This window comes from Gadus morhua, chromosome 8 (assembly GCF_902167405.1).
Source record: "Gadus morhua chromosome 8, gadMor3.0, whole genome shotgun sequence".
In the NCBI taxonomy this organism is placed as follows: Eukaryota; Metazoa; Chordata; class Actinopteri; order Gadiformes; family Gadidae; genus Gadus; species Gadus morhua.
Genome location: NC_044055.1, coordinates 1547754 through 1570904, shown reverse-complemented (window position 1 = coordinate 1570904; position 23151 = coordinate 1547754). Strand labels below are relative to the sequence as shown.

The 23151-nt window shown below is 45.2% G+C and overlaps 1 protein-coding gene across 1 annotated transcript; it reads right to left on the bottom strand.

Moving 5' to 3' along the window:
- Positions 1-1326: 1326 nt before the first annotated feature.
- On the bottom strand, positions 1327-15755 carry LOC115549587 (potassium voltage-gated channel subfamily H member 2-like). The gene is made up of 7 exons (XM_030364888.1): positions 15387-15755; positions 13829-14059; positions 5017-5181; positions 3914-4253; positions 2997-3166; positions 2039-2085; positions 1327-1523 (listed from the first exon to the last, which is right to left on the bottom strand). Exons 1-7 carry the CDS (start codon positions 15460-15462, stop codon positions 1356-1358), a joined length of 1197 nt encoding a protein of 398 aa, XP_030220748.1. The 5' UTR covers positions 15463-15755; the 3' UTR covers positions 1327-1355.
- Positions 15756-23151: the final 7396 nt, after the last annotated feature.

Below are 23151 nucleotides of genomic sequence, written 5' to 3'. Positions count from 1 at the left end.
CGTCTGTCAGGCCATGTCCTACACGTTATTTTGAAGTTGTTGCCAGGATATCATTAGATGTATGCCCTTCACGTTGGCAGCCATTATTAAATGGATTGTATGGATTGTAGGGTACTTCTACTTCTTCTACCAATCATAGCATCTGCATTAACTCGGTTTGCAGGGCCATCTAGAGGCAAAAAAACACACTAACACGACACATTTTGATCTATTAAATATATCATCGTCACTTAAATTACTCATTTGGATTCTGCTCTTTTAATGTCCCTGGGCACGGGTAGCAGACTAATTTTTGCATCATGGGACGTTTTGTTGGCTCATTACCCATTTTGAGAAGAGTCAAGAGAGTTGTAGTTCTGCAATTTCCTAAATCAATGAAAATACACTGTAACCTTTGCTAATTAAAGGGACACTGTGTAATATTTTAAGTCATTTATTACCTCAAATCAACGTATTCATTCATAAATTAGTCCTCATTGGTGTAAAATTATCTCTGCCAAAAATCTCACTTATCCTCCTGAGCGAAGAATAATTAATATGTAGTCACATAGGACGGGTAAGCTTCATGGAGGCTTCCATGTTCTTCCGGTCTATGAACTGCCGAGAGGGACAAAAAGCACTACGTGGTACAGGGAATGCAAACACGTTTTCACTCTGAGCCAGTGTGAATGATGACTGAAATAATTCACTATCTTGCTCGAGGAATAATTACTCATACATCATTAGCTTACACTAATGATTCAGTGCAGTTTGAAATTTGTTTGAAATAACGAATCTCATCATCACTCAAATGACTCGATGAGGTAGTATTGGATGTCATGACACAGCTTCTTGGCACATACTGCCCACCGTAGTTTTTGAACAAGCGAGCACTATTAGTTTGAATGCAATATACAATTGTACCACTAGATGGGAGTAATTTTTACACAGTGTCCCTTTAAAACCTTGTTTTTGCCAGGTCTCGCATGAGAAATGGTGTGGCGTTTTTCAACCGAAAAAACGTCCCACCGCAATGACAAATCATTTCTCAATTAATTTGCTAAACAATGACAAAATAAACAATAATACCAACACAACAACTAACTCAAATGCTTTCAAAAGAACGTGACATCACGGTGTTGGAGGGGTTCGGGGGTGCGACCACACATTTGCCTCAACGCACTCGTGAACCTGTTTTGGTTTTGCGTCAGGTTTTAGTGAGCGGACCAATCACAGCCCTCGCTGCTGCGTTGCCTCGACGCAAGGTTCCTGTTTTTGAGAGGCGCACGTCCGGCCCTTGCGGTTGACGCAAGGAAGGACCCCACGGACGTAAGGGGTCCGCGACCCCCTTGAGTTGCGTCCACGTGGAACCACGATCAGCCCTTAAGCCCTCGAGTGTCTCCACTCACCTGGGTGACCTTCTCGGTGACGTTGTGGGTCCGGTCCATCAGTTTACACGGGGCCAGGATGTCTCTCTCCCCAGAGTGCAGCGCCACGTACGAGTCCGTCTTGGGCTCCAGAAGGCTCTGGGTCAACTGCTGGACCTGCACAGCAAGCAGCCCCGGGTCACGGACCTGTGCGAGAGCGTGTGCGAGTGCGTGAGTGTGTGTGTGTGTGTGTGCAGCATCCACTAAGATTCTTCCACCAACCAAGGCTCTTGGCAACCGTAACAAAAGTGAATAAGGTTTCCCCAACTCCTCACCGCCAGTGGAAAACGTATAAAATGATCTACCCGAACATACCTTTTCCCACGTCATCGCTATTCAATTTCCTAAAAAGGTGCTTAAAAAGCTGTTTCTTATGTCATTCCACAGTACCTCTTATCCATCAATTCTTTCACAAAGCTACATTGACAGAGTGATTAGCATCTAGATGTCAATATTTGGTGGCTCTCCCATGTTATGTGTGTGTGTGTGTGTGTGTGTGTGTGTGTGTGTGTGTGTGTGTGTGTGTGTGTGTGTGTGTGTGTGTGTGTGTGTGTGTGTGTGTGTGTGTGTGTGTGTGTGTGTGTGTGTGTGTGTAAGAGTGTGTTTCGTTTGTATGTTATCCGGCAGCTCACCAAATCCTGGTCAGATATTCCAGCCGGCATTCTACTGGCTCCAATACCTGATGAAGAGGAGGAGAGGAGAGGAGAGGAGAGGACGAGGAGAGGAGAGGAGGAGAGAAGAGGAGAGGAGAGGAGAGGAGGAGGAGAGGCGAGGAGGGGAGGAGGAGAGGAGAGGAGGAAAGGAGAGGAGGGGAGAGGAGGAGAGAAGAGAAGGAGGAGGAGAGGAGAGGAGGGGAGGGGAGAGGAGAGGAGAGGAGAGGAGAGGAGAGGAGAGGAGGAGAGGAGATGAGGAGAGGAGAGGGAGAGGTGGAGAGGAGGAGGAGGAGGAGGAGAGGAGAGGAGAGGAGGGGAGGAGAGGAGATGAGGAGAGGAGAGGGAGAGGTGGAGAGGAGGAGGAGGAGGAGGAGGAGAGGAGAGGAGAGGAGGGGAGAGGAGAGGAGAGGAGAGGAGAGGAGAGGAGGAGAGGAGATGAGGAGAGGAGAGGGAGAGGTGGAGAGGAGGAGAGGAGGAGGAGAGGAGGAGATGAGAGGAGGAGCGGATCATAAATGAGCTCTGCTCTATGAAGCTGCAATCAGCAACTGCATTTTCACCTGTGATTCAAATCAATGTGTTCAGATTGTGTGAACGGTTCTCATTCACTTGGATCTATAGCAACGGCCGGTAGACAAGAAAGTGAACAATGAAATCTAAACTGAAGTCACCCATCCCATACCTCATCATTTACAATTCCTTGTTCACCTTGTACCTTCATTAGGGTTCAGGTAATCTTTACCGAATACTTCAGGAAAACCTAATCAACAGAATTGTTGGCTGCCTGTTTTTTGGTTCTATTAGGAAATCAATCATAAGCAAATTAAATGAATGGCAATGAATAATTTTCTCTAAAGGAGACGGGATTGAATCACCAAATTGAAACCACAGGAAGAGAAGGTGAGGGTTGGCCTCCTCGGGGAGCTGAAGGCCTCATTACCCGTGCAGCTGTGTCTCATCTGCAGGCGGCGCTCACAGAAGCTCCGCCTCTTCTTCAGGTCGTCCACGGAGGAGGAGTGCTTCACGCTGGACGCCCCGTTCTCCGGCCTGCCGGCGGGAGGGCTGTCGCCAAACGCACAGTCCTCTCCCTCCTCGTCCGGCCCTCCTCCGCTGAACACGAAGAAATGGAGCGGAGAAAATGAATGAAGAAACGTTTCTTCCCTCCAGACCAAATTGCGATCATGGAACATTAGTATGTGTTTATGCATATAAGCTGATAAGAGATGCCCTGATTGGTCAGAAATGAAGATTTGAACATTTGGTGGACCCTTCATGCATTGTTCCTAGAGCATGGTTCTCTAACTATTTCTACGAATGTACCCCCCCCCCCCCGCCCACCCCAAAATATTCTTTCCTACCAAGTAGGCTAGGAATACAATTATTTAGAAAATGTCAGAGTCCTGCCCAAACTCCTTCAAGTGCCCCTCTGTCTACTTTGACCCCAAATGGAGAACCACTGTTATGGATCAGGCACGGCAATAATGAAGCACAACAACATCCACTTTAAAAACTCACTTTAAAACACAGAGTTTTAGTTTTACCCCATTTTTGTTTGTTTTCCACGTTTTACCTGTTTCATCTCTACATCTTTAAATGTGCCCAGCCTGCGTCCCTGTCCGCCCTGTGCACTTGTTCTCTTTGTTTTTCCCTGTCTGCGTGCACTACGTCCATATTGTCAGCGTTATCTGATCATGTGTGTGACTGCTTTGACGCCTTTTATTGAGCACATGCACTTTATTTGTACAGGGTCCTCGGGTTCCTCTAAAGGCGCTTTTGAACCCAAATGTATTATTATTATCTTCATCATCATCAGGGCGCCAACGAAGAGCTGCTCCTCCCTGCTCTGGACCGCCTCACCTCGCCGAGAAGCCGTAGAACCCTCGGGGCCCGGGCGCGGTCGGGGGGGCGGGGCGCGGCCCCCAAGGGTCCCGCCCCCCCGCCTGGCCCCGCCCCCCCCCCCAGGCCGCCTCCTCCTCCTGGTCCCAGAGCAGCAGGCCCGACGCCCCCTCCTGCAGCCGACGGCTCTCGGGGAGGGACAGCAGCTTCTCCAGCACCACCGACTCGTGGCCCAGCAGGGGGAGGCGGGCCCCCAGCGCCGCCCCGCCCCCGGGGGGCCCCAGCTCCAGGCTCTCCTCCGACTGGGGGCCCCCACCGGGGGCCAGGGACCGCAGGAGGAGACGCAGGTGGCCCTTCCTCACTGGGGGGGGGAGGGGGAGAGGGGGAACGGGGAGGGAGAGAGAGGGGGGAGGGGGGAGGGAGAGAGAGGGGGGGAAGAGAGAGGGGGGGAAGAGAGAGAGAGAGGGGGGAGGGAGAGAGAGAGGGGTGAGAGAGAATGAGAGAGAGAGAGGGGGGGAGAGGGGGAGGCCGAGAGAAGGAGAGAGAGGGGGGGAGAGGGGGTAGGGCGAGAGAGGGAGTGAGGGGAGGGAGGGAGGGAGGGGGGGAGAGGGGGAGGGAGAGGGAGGGGGAAGGGGGAGGAGGAGGGGGAGAGAGAGGGGGGAGGGAGAGAGAGAGGGGGAAGGGGGAGGAGGGAGGGAGAGAGAGAGGGGGGAGGGAGAGAGGGAGTGAGGGGAGGGAGAGGGGGGAGGGAGAGGGAGAGAGAGGGGGGGAAGAGAGAGAGAGGGGGGAGAGGGGGGGGAGAGGGAGTGAGGGGGGGGGAGAGAGAGAGGGAGAGAGAGAGAGAGACGGGGGGAGAGGGAGAGAGGGGGTCAGGGGGGAGGGGGAGAGAGAGAAAGACAGACAGACAGACAGACAGACAGACAGACAGACAGACGAGAGAGAAATGGACGACACGTACATTTTATGAAGAAAAATCCATGCATAAATAGAAGCACATTTATACTTTCTTAGACCAAAGCCTTTCTGTGAAACCTGAGTGATTCTGAGTTCAGACACCCCCCCCTTAATTGAACCCTGGTGCTCCTCCTGTCCTCCAAGGAAGCCGTCAGTGTGCGGGGGCTCACCCTGGGCCAGCCAGGGGATGTGCAGCACGTTGTTCAGCTCTCTGGCCGGGGACGGGCTGGAGGGCTTCGGGTCGCTGGGGAGGTCAAAGTTCAGGATGAACATGATGACCAGGCCGTCCTCGTTCTTCACCGGGACGACGTCGATGGAGCACTGGAAGCACTCGCCTGCGGGAGGAACGGCCAGAGAGGAGGGGAACGTGTTGGACCAGAGCGACTCATCCTGTGGAACACGTCCCCTGGTGGTACACGACGGTAGTGCAAGATGTAGGGGGTTTATTCTGGAAATAGAGTATTTTACAATAATAGAACGAATTAATTTGATAATTGAAAATCAATATAGTATAAATATTGTTCAATATTGTGATTTTTTTAATGTATGTTTTGCGTTGATTTGTGTTTTCTTAGTAAACAAACTGGGACCATAAGAATAGTTGCTGACTATTCTTTTGTCTGTTTCCCATCGGCCATGGCCTTCCTGCAGTCCTAATTGTGTAAAAAGAAGGGCATCATAGGTTGCAAGTCGTTGACAATTTCTTCTTGGGACGCTGCTGTGTGCTATTTCGCCACTAGTTGGAGCCAGAGGGCAGCAGATCCTCACCCTGGCAGTAGGTCACACTTGGCATCGCACACAGACACTGGCTTCCTGCCTCACATCCAACAGCCTCCCCCTCACATACAACAAGCTCCCCGGTCCCTCGTTATCTCTCCGCCCTCCTCCAGCCCTCCAGCCCCACCTGCCCCCCAGGCCAGGCGCCTTCCGTTCACCCACACAGACTCAGTGGCATCCGACCCCAGCCCCACAGAAAGGCAGGGTCCTGATGAAGGTTCATCCTCTCATACAGGTCTACGGACAAGGCCTCGGGTTTTTGTTTAGTAGCCTTGGAATTGGAAATGAAAGTGGCTCAAAATGATGTTATTATTATTATTATTATAAGAAGATGAGTCTAAAAGAAGTCCTGGCTATTCTCATTGGTGGGCTGTGCCTAATGTGCCCAACACTACGTATGCATTATCAGTATGTATCAATAAATAAAAACTCCCTAAGAGGATCATGATATTTTCCACCTAAAAACTATTATGCAGTTATTGCATAGAAGCTAACAACCTAAATCACGCAACTAAATAAAGGGGTCAGTGTGTGTGTGTGTGTGTGTGTGTGTGTGTGTGTGTGTGTGTGTGTGTGTGTGTGTGTGTGTGTGTGTGTGTGTGTGTGTGTGTGTGTGTGTGGACAGGAGATGTTGTGAAGGTTAGGTCATGGGGCCAGATAGATTAGCAATCATGGTTACATGCTAACTCATTTATTGAACCCACGCAGTTACCTACTGGGCACCAGCTGTTACAATATGTACCATAATACTCTCTCTCCCTCTGTCACACTCACTAACAGACCCCCCCCCCACACACACACACACACACACACACACACACACACACACACACACACACACACACACACACACACACACACAAAACACATAATAAATACCCCTGTGCCCGCATGAAACGCTATTAGATAGATATTTAAAAAAGTATTTAAATAGGCACGAACCTGGTAAATAGGTATACTAAGCCACGTAAAATGTAAATTTGTTTTTATCATAATAAATGGTATTATACATTTTGATGTTTAACCCTACTTCTGGTACAGACAGCTGTGCCAACATCCTAAATTTAACTTCGACCCCAAATATTTCTTCAAACTGAGGCCTACTTTTGATCACACCAAAGCAAGTTGTCACACACTGTACGAAACAACACTGAGAAGTGTCTTACTATTTATTCATAGAAAATACTTTTGGGGGCCATTGGAGATTGAACCGAGAACCATTCAGCTTGGAGGTGGGCAGTATAATATCTTATCCTTCAAACAGATTGCCCAAACTGCAGATGTACTAATAATAGAATAGAATATAAATTACTTTATTTTCTACTTTTAGCATGCAAAATGTAGACGATTTGTGCAAAAGTCTGCCATCAAAAATCAAAAATCAATGTACGATAAATTAAAATAACATTTAAACACAACACATCCAGAGAGGAAACCCTAAAATACATAAACATTCAATCTAAATAAAAGCTATGTAACATTTAAATGTTTGACACTGTCACAACGAGAATCCTGATTCTGAAACGTGTCCACAGAGATACTGAGTCAAAAAGGGGGCCGGGTCTAAGATTAGCCAAGCTCCTGTACCTCCTTACTGTCCTCCAATCAGCTGCCAGCGTTAGGAGTGGGTCAATGGATAGCCCCGCCCACAAAGGATACAGACCAGGGTTCCCAAGAATCATGACTGTGCGTGTGTGTGTGTGTGTGTGTGTGTTATAGAGAGATGAGAATGCATACATGTTCAGGTCAGAGTGTGACAGTGAGTCAATTCTGCCGGACTGAAGAGTGGAAGATGGATGGAAAGTGAGGCAGGCTGTGTGTAAGTATGTGCCGACGGTATGAGCTTGTGTGTCTTTCTGTGTGTGCGTGGTGGGTGTGCTTACGTGTTGGTGTGTGTATGCGTGTGCGGGTGAGTGAGTGAGTGACTGAATGCTAAGGTCACCGTGAAGGATGGCAGCTGTCTCCTCTGGGACAATGACAGAATTAGGATCAACACTCCTGATTGGAACATAAGTACCGCATCAGTCAAAAGAAAGGGATAAACCCAGGGATTAGCTCATGGCACCACCAGAAATGATGAAGGGAATATCGCTTATGATGATCCTGCCCCGGCCATGTCTCCATTGCTATGTTTCTATGTTCCATGTTCTGCTTTTTTAGAATCCCCTACCTACCTTTCACCACTTCTGTCTTGTACTTCTTGGAGCAGAATAGTTTCTGGTATAAAGAAAAACTTTATTAATTTATAATCACATTTACAAGCGTTATCAACCACCTTCAGTGCATACCAGGTTAACATAAAATTGATTTATTGAGCTGAAATTCTGTTGAGCGGAAAGGGACCACGATCCACAGTTACGCGAGTATTTGGGTCATTTCAAACGTCCGATACGGCTTTGGAAGTCAAGAAAGTCCAATGTAGTTTTGTTGCGTTGTGTGTTCCTCTTGATCATACTGCGCTCAGGGAGAGATATGGGGCTAAAGGCCTTCTGAGAGGGACTGCTATAGTACAGGTGTACCCTTTTGTGCTAATGTCACATGACTGTCGAGCTTGATTGCAGTCCATTAGCAAAACGTGTTTGTTTTTCGTCTGATAATCGATCGGTTTACAAAGCAGCTGTACCCAAGACTCCCAAGATTAATTTAAACACACACACACACACACACACACACACACACACACACACACACACACACACACACACACACACACACACACTAACTTCCCAGAGACTTCCCACCATTAACTTCGGACACTGGAGTGGTATTGATTCGCTGTGCATAAAGAAACCCTGAACCAATCCCAAAAGGATTTAGGGTCGAAAACAATCCCGAAGACGGATGTCATGACGTCATCCAACCTGATCGCACTTTTTAATTTGAAAAGCGGTGACCTGGATGTCCTCTTAAGCCCCTTTGGCCTTTGTGAGTATAACAGTGGTATTTAATACAAACATTGGAACAGAGAATGAATCAGAGGCAATATGAAATAATTCATCAGAACTACATGTGCAAAGCATTTTGTCTGCCAATCAATAGAATAGAACATATGATTCAACATAATTCACCCAATATTGGCTGTTTTAGCTTCACTATCGTATTTCATTATTGGTTGATCAACTGACGACGAACTTCAGATTGTAATTTAATTAGAATTTAAAGAAAAACTATTTTTAATGTTGAACCATTTGCTATTTGTTAAGCACGTTAACAGCATGAAGAGAGGGTATGGATTGAAGAAGCTGGATTGGATGAAACTAAATTCCTAACGAGTCCCGGAGGAGGGTCCGTTAATTTATAATGAACGGATCCATATAAGGAGGAACTCATTGGATCAAGAAGCGGGTTTCTCTCTCCCCTGAGCTTCGGATTCTGTGGCTATAGAACCGTAGTACTGACTGCATGCGGGGCAGAATTATGGCTCTTCCTTAATTGCTCTTCCTTTCCCCATGTGTGTGTTGAGCACAGTGTTGACCCCAACGATCTAATAAACAGATGCCCTCCTTAATATCATCCCCTTGCTCTTGGTTCATTGAACGCTACTCTGTTTATAAAACCAGAGGGGGGGGGGGGGGGGGGGGGGGGGAAGAGAGAGAGAGAGAGAGAGAGAGAGAGAGAGAGAGAGAGAGAGAGTAATGCAGAAACAGAGTAGGGAGTAGAGGTCAATGGTTAACCAATGTGTGTATACTTTGGGTGCAGCCAAAACATCTGCGCATGCTCCTGTGAGATATGACTAACGAGAAGACAACATGGCCTGGATTTAATGTTCTCTATTAATGGGTTTGAAGGACATAACACGGGTTCCCTTAGGTCCACTTGCAATTATAGTCATTATTGCTCTCTCTCTGTCTGTCTCTCTCTCTTCTCTGTGTCTCTTGGTCTCTCTTTCTCATCTCCTTTTTTTTTCGTGCATGCAGCCCGGGGCACAATAACACTTTTGGTCGTTCAAGTTTAACACATGTCGGGCAAGTCAGTCTTGCAAGCAACCATCACTTTGTTGATTATGTGGAATATATAAGACAGATTCAATTGGTATTGGTCATTGGCCACATGTTTGCGATGTCTTGGTGACAGGAGTTTTCCGCTGTGTTGCGGCGGTGAGGTTTTTTATCAATTTACTTTTGAACCATTGACATTAACTTTACATGCTACGAATTGTTTGCAATATTGAGCTCCATCAGGTTGAGGTAGTCCTTAGAATGACTGCACAACCTCTGCAGGAGCAACATAAAGCAGGAGGCTGCAGCCTGTACGACCTCTATGGGGGTTGTTTCAAAAGGGGAAGTGTGACTGAGGTATCCCTTTGGATCCGTTACTTACTATACCACAAGCAGCTTTAAGAGAAGAAAATGGACTGTTGCCTAGCGCCTGGTCCTTGATTGGACCGACATTGACTGTTACAAAACAGTTGCCAATTCACATGATGGATGCCGGCCGTTTTGTTGGCCCTTTTGAATTATTGAGTGGGCCTGGAGTGAGATATGAGGCCGACTGAGAACGCCGGCATCCCATCCGCTTTCACAACATGGACACATGCATCTCCAAACAAGTTCCTTGATTTTTTCTTCTTGTTGATTAACTTCTTAACTTGATTTGCTGCACGCGTCCTGAAAGCAGGAAAAAACTATTTCCCGTCGCAGGAGCCCAAGAGATAAGACAACTAGTGTCACAAAACAACAATGCTGTTGATAATCCCAGAAGGCCCCAGGTAGTAATATGCCAGGCCTCAGATATTACCTTTTCCAAATAAATATTCTTTTTAATTTTCAGAAAGTGCCCCCTCAGCTGCCTATGGCTCTCTGAAGTGGTTATTGTAGTTATTATTGTATATTATTATTGGGGTTATTGTAGGGGAGAATAATAACCCGGCATCTTGACCTTTTGACCTTTCTCATTCCGTTTCATTCTCGCTTGTCTCCAGGCAAGGGCAATAAGCAAAGGCACAGACAAAGAAAGAAAAAGTAATATATAAAAAAAGAAGGTAGTGTAAAATGAGAAATATAAAATGTAGTCAGTCTATAGTTGATTGAATAGAAAGCATATTGAATACTATGTGAGAGAGAGAGAGAGAGAGAGAGAGAGAGAGAGAGAGAGAGAGAGAGAGAGAGAGAGAGAGAGAGAGAGAGAGAGAAAATCAATTGTTTGTGGGGAATCCAAACAAAGTGGCCGCAGAGTCCCTGAGTGATGCTCCATCGGTATAGGGTGGGTCTAGACAATGATGTTTATGGTTAATCAATATCCACAGCTATATGAGCATGCACACCAGTAGCTTTTAATGGCAAGTTGTATCACTAAGTGATTTGGATAAATCACAGAGTCTCCTTGTAGCTCTTGGTTTTCCCTTTCTACATTTTCAGGCATTTTACCAACTGGTTCTTACTGATGAAACGCCCTTGCAAATATATATTTTGGTATAAAACTAATTTCTGTATGTTCTTGTGAATATTTAAAAAATGCACATTGAACTGTTTATTTACATGCATTTTAAAAAAAGTGTATTTGATGCTACAAAAAGTTGTTTGAAAAAGAAATGCGGTTTCTTTCAGAACTACTGGTCTCTACTACACTGAGGAGTGAAGAGCCGTGAGACCTCTCACTGGTAACATCGCCATGGTTGGAGCGCGACCCCAGAGACCTGCGCTCCAGCCCTCAGGAATACGTTTTGGAATTGATCTGCATTTTTAATCAGGCTGTACTCCGAGAACCTCCATTATTAACAGAATTGACATGGTGCGAAAAGGTCCCTTTGAGACACTCTGCCCTGTGTGTAGAAGGACACCGCATTTGTTCCTTGAAAGTCAACTAATAGCTGCACTTTTGCGGAGGAAGGAGAAAGAAAGAAGCAGAATACTCTTCAGACATTGGGGGAAAGGCTGTAAATGATGCATCAGAGGCCTTCTATTTCCGTGTAAGTCGTCGTAACTTCACAGACTAAGGGGTAGAAATGGGATTGGGCCTAAAATACCCCTCAAAGAGTGTCCCTTTGACTTCAAAGGATGAGCCCCACTGAGCCTGAGGGAGCCATGTACCGGAGGCTGAGGGCTGGGCGGGGGTCCAGTTCTGCCCCTGTCCCATGGGAACACCTTCTTCCCCCTCGCATTGCTTTATGGCGCAGCAGAAGTACCCAACTTGAGAGAAACCACAGTGCTCATAGATACTGCTCATTAAAGGAAAACCAAACCGTAAGAGAATTTGAGATGACAAATGACCGCTTACATAGTAACTGGATGAACTTGGTCCAAATCTAAACTGCAAATTCGCAGTTTACATAAAGTAGGATAAGATGTTGATATGGACTGGCTGTTTTTAACATTCCTAATAATATTTACCCTCATATTCAAAAGCTAGTAGTAGTGACGGGCCGCTTGAACGGGTCGCCCGGTAACATGCTGGCGGCGGTTTACTAGTGCGGGCCAGGATTGTGTTTGCCGATTACAGATCCCAGCCTCTGAGCAACATGATTGGTTGAGACAAATTAAGCAACAGAACGGGAAATGGCCCAGATTTGAGCTTGTCTGCCATCAGACTGTAGATAATGATGTTAAGTCTGATATGTGAGGACCCAATCACTCACTCATCTAACACACACACACACACACACACACAGCTCGTGCAAATCTCCTTGCCAGTGAGGTACATGACAGCTGACTTAATCAACATTGAAACACGAGATGAGATATGAAGTCACACACAAGCTCATGCCTGTCTGTGACTTTGTGCACATATAGGCGGTGTGCACTGTGGAAAACGGTAAACTCTTAAAACAAAGCCAAGCTTTTTTAGGCTTTTGTTTGCAACCGAAGGATGTGTTTGACTGATCTGTTATGAGTGTGTGTACGTGTATGTGAATCTGTGTGTGTGGTTTTGTGAATCTGTGTGTGTGTTTGTGTGAATCTGTGTGTGCGTGTGTGTGCGTGCGTGCGTGCGTGTGTGTTTCTCCTAAGCCCCTTTGAGTGCTTGTTGGTAATACACTGGACTCACTCGCAGCACAGAGTATAATAGAATATCTTTTACGTATGAGTTTAAATGAGTCTGTGTCAATGTCTCCAACCTTGTCTCCAACTCTCTCCTGAGAACTTACTGTACTTCATGCAAACTTTTCATCTCGAGTCATCTTGATTTCAAGGCATCATTCGGTATCAATATGAATGCAGCTTTTTGACACACAGCCAAGTTCCTCTCTCATCTTAATTATAGCCTTTAAGTACTTTGTGATGAGATATAGTTGAGTAGTGTGGCGATACACCGTTTCTTTGGTCTTTTTGGACGTGAAACACATTGGTTTCAAAATAAGTGATATTGCTATCTCAAGGTAGCACTATATCTATAAGCATATATATCAATGCAAGTATATATATATGTATGAAAGTGTGTGTGTGTGTGTGTGTGTGTGTGTGTGTGTGTGTGTGTGTGTGTGTGTGTGTGTGTGTGTGTGTGTGTGTGTGTGTGTGTGTGTGTGAAACTTTGATTGGTTTCCCGCATCATCCAGTAAGGTCAGCAGTCCCCTGAATAGGTAGTGTGTGTGCGTGTGCCCGTGTGCATGTGTGTGTGTGATGCATGAAGCCAATATGATTCACACACTGCCAGGAGCTAAGATTCTTTATAGTAGTATAGTTGCCGAGATTGTGAGTGTTTGAGTTTGAGTTGTGGGCCAATTACACACACACAGAATCCTGCCTCAGGCAACTGCCTCTGTTTACCCAGCTTTGAGTTTGACTGCCAACACATACACAAGTGTAGGTATGTGTTATTGCAAATGACTGCATTAACTAATGTTAATGGATGGTTCATTATTGTACCCTTAATAAGGTGTCGCTGTCAAGAATGACTTATCTTGACAGTGACAAGTCAAGAATGACTTAAGGAGAACCCAACCGCCTGACCGTGCCTTTAAAAAACTCCTTCAGGTTATGCTCATTCTGGGGCCGCCCTGTCACGGCCCTTTGTTTCACTTTGCAATTAGCAGAGTAAAAGTGCGTCACGTCAGCGCTTAAAAAGCAGCTACCAGCCGTTCACCATATAATCCAATAAGTAGTCGCGCCTTTAATAGCATGTGTTGAACACAGAGCGGGTTGCCGTACACAAACCAATGTACAGGTGGGGTTAATGTGGGGTTTTCATTTCAAACAACCCCCCACACACACACACACACACACACACACACAATGGACCCGGTGGTGGTGAACGGCTGCGCTGCTGCCTCACCCTCCTTGGTGTAGAGGGACATCTCCACCTTCCTCTCCTCGGCCCCCAGCAGCGCCTTGGCCATCTGGGCCATGGCGGGCCTCCGGGTGCCTGGGCCGTACAGGAAGCTGCAGGTGCACGACTTCTGCATGACCTCGCCGCGCGTGTACCCGCACATGCCGCAGAAGGCGTCGTTGCAGAAGATGATGGCACAGTTCTCCACCCGCGCGTTGGCGATGATGAACTTCCTGTCTTGGGAGAGGAGGCGGAGTTTGTGTTCATCATGCAGGGTGGCTTGGTGAAAGAGGGGGGTTTGGGGACGGGGGCGGGGGGAAGTAAAGGGAGTGTAAGACCGACAGGTACAACGGGACGACAGCAGGAGTGAGGAAAGGGAGATTGTTCAACGGGAATCCGCCATTTGCTCCTCATTATGTTATCAAGGATTATCAAGGAGTGCAGGGATTTTCTAAATAGTTTTTTGATTTCCGTCAAGACGATTTAGTGACCGATAACCGTACACTGACATTATGGCGCCGATGACATTGAGGAGGTACAGACCAAAAGAAAAAATTGAGTTAAATTGAATTAATATATGTTTTGACGTCTCCCAGACAACATAGATCCATTCATAGATCTATCAAGATAGATATATAGATATAGACATGGATTTAGAAATGTTCACTTGGTCCCAAAATTGGAGCAAAAGACTTTTAAAGTCAATTAAAATCACGAACAAGCAGGAGACCTCAAATGGTTTAATCCAAAGAAGCTAGGAGATGCCAAGGATCCGCATTCAACCGCTCTCCTTCTCAGCCTCGCCTCCTCCCGCGTGTTCATAGGGTGAACACAAAACACCACACGACGTATGGATGTACAACAGACCCTTTTCACAGAGGTGTCATCACAGGACAAACACAGGTGTCGCTTATAATACTTGCCTAATATTGGTATTTTCCTGTTACATACCAGGGCGCGGGAAGTAGACTTATCTTCACTCGTTTAGTCTACTTCCCCTGCCCCGCTTTGGAAAAGGATCAGACCCATAATTAATGTTATGAGCTACACCTGGGTTTTTCCTACGGTTGATTGTAGGGTCATTCATTGGTTCATTCTATACTCAACCTGCCGTATACATCTACGAAACTTATGGTTCTTTCCGTTCAAACTAATTCCTTGCCTTTTGAGTTGAATAAAAAGGTTAATTGAGGATCAATAGGCGATTTGATGATGAAGGTGGGATACATTGCTTTCACTTTAATATTATTATTATAAAAACCAACATTACAATTCAAGTTTGTTGTTCATTTCTATTATGATTAATAGTACAGTCTTTACATAAACCCAGGATAATAGTCTCAGGAAAGTGAAATATTAGAGAGCAAATAGTCGTAGCGCACTGGAAGGAGACCTATAGCAGTACACACTTTTTAAAAAAAAAAAAAAGTGAAGGCAACAGAATTTAAATGGATTAACGTTACGGGCACGGACAGTATGAGGCAATCGTCATCAAACACATAGTTATGCTATGGAAATATATCGAATATAATATTATATAGACAGCCAACATTAAACCACCTACTTTGTCCTTCGAATTTACGGATGATGGTATCCAAGAAAGTGTTTTGAGGGGCGACGTGCCCTCGTCTCACGGGCATGTTCTCTGTTGAGTGCCCGTGATCGTGCAGCTATAAACGTCCTTGCAGCAATATTTAAAGAAAGCCTTTTGCGATGAAAGCGCAGAAAGCCCAGCGACAGTGAGAAAGTGTGCATTTCTATAATGCGGGTTTAAACATTATTCCCACTTCTCTTTGGTTTTGGGTTGCTGTGTTTGATGACCCATGATAACCAAGTTCCCTTCACATCCATGGATAATTCAGTTCCCATCTTATGTCTCGTCCGGTGAGCCTACCATCGGGGCTTTGCTATTATGAGGTTGAGAGTCTGAGAGGCTGTAGGAGTGGGAAACATTGAATGGGAATCCACGTTAAGAATTCTCTCTCTCTCTCTCTCTCTCTCTCTCTCTCTCTCTCTCTCTCTCTCTCTCTCTCTCTCTCTCTCTCTCTCTCTCTCTCTCTCTCTCTCTCTCTCTCTCTCTCTCTCTCTCTCTCTCTCTCTCTCTATTCAATTCAATTCAAAAAAGCTTTATTGGCATGAAAAATATACATTTGCATTGCCAAAGTAGGTGAACAATAAAATAAACAGCGTTATAAAAGTAAAAAGGTAAGGTATAATAATAATAATAAGTATGAACCGTTAAATACAAAATATCTATACATATAAAATGTTATACTAAATGTACTTTAAAAAGTAAAATGTGCGATATTATAAAAATTACACAAATTACAGTATCTCATATAAACAGATATGTTAAAGATACACTCTAAATACACAGAATTTACATTACGGAGGATTAGTGTAATTATTGTGTGCAGAGTGAGTCCAGGGGGATGAGTCTATGGGGAGTTTGAGGTCCTTCTCTCAGCACAACAGGTGACGAATCTTGCTGCTGCGTTCGCACATTGTTGTATTTCTCCCAACAGGTATGGCAGTTTGTGAGCATCTGGGGTGTCTTTGAAGTCCTTGCTTGCCTTTGTAATCCGCCAGGCAGTGTTCGCTGAGTCTGTATCTGGTCAAGGATTTCCTCAGTTTTGGGTCGGTCACGGTGGTCAGGTATTCTGCCACGGTGTAGTCTCTGTTAAGGGACAAATAGCATGCCAATTTACTCTGGTTTTTGGTGGACTCTTTCCAATGTGCTAAATACTTTTCCTTTTGTTTTCTTACAATTTGTTTTTGCCTGATGTGTTTGTTGTTGTGAGTTGGACAGATTCCCAGGACAAACTGGCTAAGGGGACACTTTTCTGGGTGTTACTCTCTGTGGGTAAGAGCCTTGTTGTGGAGTGTGTTGCTGTCGCTTTCCTTAAGGTCTCTCTCTCTCTCTCTCTGTCTCTCTCTCTGTCTCTCTCTCTCTCTGTCTCGCTCTCTCTCTGTCTCTCTCTCTCTCTGTCTCTCTCTCTCTCTCCCTCTCTGTCTCTCTGTCTCTCTCTCTCTCTCTCTCTCTCTCTCTCTCTCTCTCTCTCTCTCTCTCTCTCTCTCTCTCTCTCTCTCTCTCTCTCTCTCTCTCTCTCTCTCTCTCTCTCTCATTGCACATAGCGCAGTGTGCAATGTGAAAATAGGCCTACCTGTATGTCTCATGATGTATAGGACCTACCACATGACCTGTGAAAATGGCTCATAAGTAATTGGACAGTCAGTGTTGGGAAGGTTACTTTTAAAATGTATCCAGTTTCAGAATACAGAATACATGCCCAGAAATGTAATATGTAACGCATTCCGTTTCATCACTCAATCTGAGTATTGGATTCTGAATACTTGGATTACTTCCACATTGAATTGCATTTTGTGAGTGTAGGAATGCGGCATCAAATCCTGCTTACTAAACAGGCCTATTCTGGTGTGTTCTTCTGTTCAAACTGGCTGAATGTGTTAGGCCCAAGTCTCCCTGAAAGTGAACTATTTTATATAATTTGCTGTAGTGGAACAAAGACTATGTTCATGCGAAAGATATTTGCTGTCACATCTAAAAAAATTTCACTGAGCTATAGGTGTTGCCTATAAAATCGCCTTAAGAGAGAGAGAGAGAGAGAGAGAGAGAGAGAGAGAGAGAGAGAGAGAGAGAGAGAGAGAGAGAGAGAGAGAGAGAGAGAGAGAGAGAGAGAGAGAGAGAGAGAGAGAGTGTAAAGATCGTTCAATCATCATCGGCATTTTAATGTGTGTTTTCCAGCATACGTTTTATGTGGGTGTCTGTCCAAATTCCCAGACGGTCCGACAATTTGCTGCTAGTCTCGGAGTTACCGCTAATCAAACAATAATTCCCATATGCGCGCGGCTGAGCGCCTGCCTGTTACGTCCAAAGAGGCCTAGGCCTATGCTTTGTAGAACTGGATCGGACCGAGGTGCGTTCGCTTTCACATCTCAAGCGAAACAGGGTTCGTTTGGAAGCAAACCGAGACCAGCTGTTCAGGGAGGTCTCGGTCGGCTGATTTGGTTCACATCGAAGTGAGGTGGTTGCATTCACACCAACGCAAACGTAGGCTACCGAACCAAGGGGACCAAACTCGTTTAGTGCGCACTAAATGCTGTTGGTGTGAAAGCACGAATACACTGCTGAAACAGAAGTATCGTCATGTAATCCATTTATTTCAACGATGTAACTGTATTCTAAATACCAACTATTTAAATTGTAACTGTAACGGAATAATTAGTATTCTGAATACGTAACGCCGGTACATGTATTCCCTTACTGTACGTTCACACCACATGCTGTAAAAGATGCAAAATCGCATAGCTCATAACGCAACGCGCTGTCCAAAAATATTTATCGCTCATGCGATATTGCTTTTCCATTTAAAGGAGCCGCGCTTTTTGCCTGCACGCTCGTAGTTGAGGCAAGTGCTGCTGCTGATGCCGAGCCACAAAAACACAAGATAGTCATAAGTTTGCTCAATAGAAAAATAATAATAAGCATAAATAGGCCTACATGAAACACTGAATAAGTAATTAATGGCGTGTGTTGTTTTTATTGTTTATTATGGAAAAGATCCGCTCAACGGGAGTATTTGTGCCAGGCAGACTGACAAATTAGAAATATTTTTTGTGCGGTATCTCCCTGCTTCTGAAATGCGCGCACATCTCCACCCACCGCTCGTCCGCTGGTTTCCATCAGCATTCCACTGTGCGACCATCCCTGCTGCGTAATGCGGATTGCGTATGCCCTCATACATTGTTGAAATCATATGCTGGATGCTTTATTCTTTCTATGTGTTTTTTAGTTACTGATCGGGCTATAATAAGACCACGTTGGCTATGCAATCGCGGTCAAATACGATGCCCTGCAATGGCCGCAGCTATTCCCTCATGCACCATGATGAAGGAGCAAATGTGTGGGGAAAGTAAAGTTCTCGCGTATGTTTACTGGGAACCCACGCCGGCGAGAAACATCTACATTCCGATTGGCTGGCGGTCATTTACAGCCGACACGCTACTAGCTCATTTGTACGGTGGCGCTGAGCATTCGCCAAATAAAAAAAAGTTTCACAGCTAATGTAGCTGTTAGCACACTCAGGATCTCGTAATTACGAGATAAGGATCTCGTAATTACGAGAAAAGATCTCGTAATTACGATATAAGGATCTCGTAATTATGAGATAAGGATCTCGTAATAACGAGATAAGGATCTCGTAATAACGAGATAAGGATCTCGTAATTACGAGATAAGATATCATATTTACGACATAAGGATCTCGTTTATGAGAAAAGGATCACGCCTCTCATTCATCAATAACGTTGCTGGCTAACTGCAGGCCGGCAAAGATGAAGCTATCCGACGCTATCGTATTTTATCTCCTGCTCGGGTTGAGGCATTGGGAAATATTGATGTTCCTTAATAGTGAGGAGGAGGGCATTAATATAAGTATGTCAACATTGCGCAGACATCTGAAGTCATTGGCCGGCAAAGATGACGCTATCCGACGCTATTGTAGCCTATTTTATTTCCTGCTCGGGTTGAGGCATTGGTAAATATTGATGTTCCTTAAAGGTTGGGTAGGTGATTTGCGAAACGCCAGCAGATTTTGAAAATACACAACTCAAATGGTCCTACCCCCTCTCCATCAACGCTGACTCTGACTCCACCCATTCCAAGTACCTGGACGCGCAATCATGCACGAGCGCGAACAGAGATGCGCGAGAGCGAGCCAGGCTAGCGTAGGTTTTCGTTTAACAACATGGCACTACATTCAGCTGTAAGTTGCACCCAGTACCGCGGGAAGTAGGGGTGCTGGGGGTGCTGCAACACCCCCTGTCCGAGGCCCTGTCTTATCACAGAAAACGATCATTTCTAAAAACTCCTGCCAAAGTGGAGATTTCTGAAAACGCCGGTTATGTGTTGTCGTGTCAACGGGGAGAAACGGGATTTTAGGTTCTGAAGCGTCACATTATACACCAGGAAATGCTTAACGTCATGTGAGCGCCCGCTGTACCGTATTGGTCCGAATATAAACACAAACCCCATTGTAAGACGACCTATATTTGGAAAAAAGATTTGAAGACCAGATCCGGTTTTTATGAATAAAAAAATTGTATTCATTGAAATAATATACGAAAATAAAAAGGCATCGAATAAAACACTGCAAAGCCACTAAACAGTAGTGCAAATAGGCCGTACTGATGTGTACACCAAAGACTATTCCTGACACTCCTCTGCCCCGCTGTGTTCGCTCTGGCTGTGGTCGCTCCGCACTGTTTCGGCCCGTGGCAAAGCGAGTCATCCTCGCTGCTGTCCAAGGCATTTTGAGACGCAGCATTTATTTAATGCTCATATGACCTAGTGCTGAAAAAAGGTTATGTGAAAAAGTGTGAGGGTAGCGGTGGTGCGCTAAACTTGTTCTGTGAGCAGCTGGATGTGAACGATCGATTTTCAACTGTGCGCGCATGCACTGGTGTAATTGAGCTGCGCTGCTATACATCTTTTTTTATCAATGTAACGAGTTGCGAGTCTAGTGCAGGCTGAGTTATTTTTTTCCCAGCACCCCCTGCTGAGAATACGTTCTCGCTGCTATGGTTGCACCAGATGTTATAAACATTAAACGGTCACATAAATCTATTTTTAGAAAATGTATGTTTGTTTCATATAATTGTATTGGAAGTCCTGGTTTTCACTAGGGTTGCCGCGGTGTGGACATTTTCACACCGAGTAATACACTCGTCTCCACACCGGTATTACCGAGTATAAACGGTATAAACTTTGAAACTAGGTCAACTGCCACACAAGCATCGGTTTTTAGACCCTTCTCGTCCTTCAGTTGCCGCCAACGTTCGAAAGCAGCGCCTAGGATTATTCTTGATTTCAGTTTTTCTCTTTCAGCGTTTTTATTATCAATTACTCTCTGAAAAAGAGTTTTCCTTCTCTTTGCTGGTGGTGGTGGTGGTGGTGGGGATGGTGGCGTCTTGTCTGCCATGGAAATTGTCTTCTACTGCTAGGTCCAATTGTGGATCAACTAGTTCCAGTAGCTACCGCAGGATAACAACAAACAGGAGCTTGCTCTGGGTCACGAGCTCTGGGTCACGAGTACTGCACGAAGGGGTCGCGCACGGGGCGCGGGGGAGGGGGAGTGCAGTACGACCGTTTGATTGACGTACTTACTGTCCAATGCAACTCGGTGGCAATGGAAATGATTGGCTGGAGTTTTTTGAGCCCTGCCCGTTCCACAGATGATTGACTTGTTTAATTTTCATGTCAGTACTTCTAACTCAGTGGCTGTAAGCGGGTTAAGATAAGGATTTCAAGTAATTTTGCAAAAATGGCCAAAAAAGCGAATCACCTACCCAACCTTTAAAAGTGAGGAGGGCAATAATATAAGTATGTCGACATTGCGCAGACATCTGAAGTCATTGGGACTGTTCAGGAGAAAAGCCCAGTCGGACCTGGTACAAGTGGCTTTCTTCCTGAAGGAGCAGTTGAACCAGTACGGGATGCTTCACGGATACAAATTGATGCATCTGAAATGCATCCAAGCAGGCTTGGTAGTGACTCAAACAACTATACGGCACCTGCTCTTAATCCTAGACCCTCGAGGAGTACAACTGAGGAAACGTAATCGTCCAAGACGTCGTCTTTACATAAACCCAGGTCTAAAATTTGTGGCACGTCGATTCATACGACAAACTTTAACCCTATGGCCTGCAGCTAGCCAGCAACGTTATTGATGAATGAGAGGCGCCGCGTGATCCTTTTCTCGTAAACGAGATCCTTATGTCGTAAATACGATATCTTATCTCGTAATTACGAGATCCTTATCTCATAATTACGAGATCCTTATCCTGAGTTTGCTAACGGCTACATGAGCTGTGAAACTTTTTTTTATTTGGTGAATGCTCAGTGACACCGTAGTATGTGAGTTTTATTTCACCAAAATCTTTTATTGTTCATGGTCGTTTTTAGGTATTTGTTGTGTAACTGCGCCCTCTATTGGATAGTGGTGGCTATGTGCTGGATTTTTGCGTTCCTTTCAAGTTTGCGTTCCACTTCATTGAGAGAGGTACGTGTCCACAGCAGTGCAAATGTGAACTTGAAATATACCTGTTCTAACCTTAGTTTTAGTGCACATGGTAAATTGTATATGTATTTCAGGATGAGTGCACTTAAATTTAGTCATGTTTTGTCGAGATCTTTTATGTTTTGTGAGCTTTAGATTGTTAACATAGCTAACCTCGTGGTATGCGCTCGCCATTCTATCTTCGTGTAGTGTAGCCCAAATGTTTCAGTTGTCCTTTTTCTTATGTTAGGCTGGTTCATTCCGTGAATATATAGTCCTGAATCTTTGCTCTCATTGAACTTGTACAGGTATATGTAGCCTACTCCCAATACCAGGTTCAGAATGTGTTCATTGAAATGTTTTCTTGCATTTTATTTTCGGGTTTTGAAATATTATTAGTGCTAGTTTGCATTCCACTTGATTGAGAGAGGCTGGTTCATTCCATTAAGATAAGAGTCCTGAATCTTTGCTCTCATTGAACTTGTACAGCCTATAGAATAAAGTGCCATAAAAGAACGTCAGCGTCCTGTCTTCAGCGCACCGGAACACAACGCAGTAGTCGGCGATATGCATACCGCGCCGGCTACACTAACAATGCTAGAAACATGAACATATTATAGAATAGAAAATATGTAATGCTAGAAAACGAGAATATTTCTGCATCCGGTACGGTATGAACTAGGGCGTGGCTAGGCTCCCGTGATGGGGATTGCGGAAGCAAATCTCTCCTTGATGTTGCCCTGCGCCATTGAGCAGTTTTCATAAGAATGAATGGGCGACATTTTTTAATCCGCTGTCCTTTCTTCTTCTTTAATAGGTCCATGTTTAGAGGAGGTGATCGGGTGAGTCGGTGGAGTAGGCTGTTTGCGTCAACGTTTTCAACTCGCCGCTTGAAGAAAAGTAAGTCAACACATTTTGCATTTTTGTTTAATTATACGGGTGCATGTTTTACGATGATTATGTTATGTTAATGATGAAGTCAGTTTCTTGGCCGTTCTCGTTTGACAATTAATTAAAGGGCTACTACTACTACTTAGGGCTGGGTGATACAACGATTTTATCGATTAACTCGAGTGTGTAGCTCACGTCGATTAGTTTAATTTAGAGCCGTCGTCTGAAACTACACTGCTCTAATAGGTTCCACCGAGACTTGGGGCTGGGCGATAAACCGATTTTATCGATTAATTCGAGTGTGTAGCTCACGTCGACTTGTTCAAATGAAAATCGTTTTTCTCTTCATCCGCAAACGCT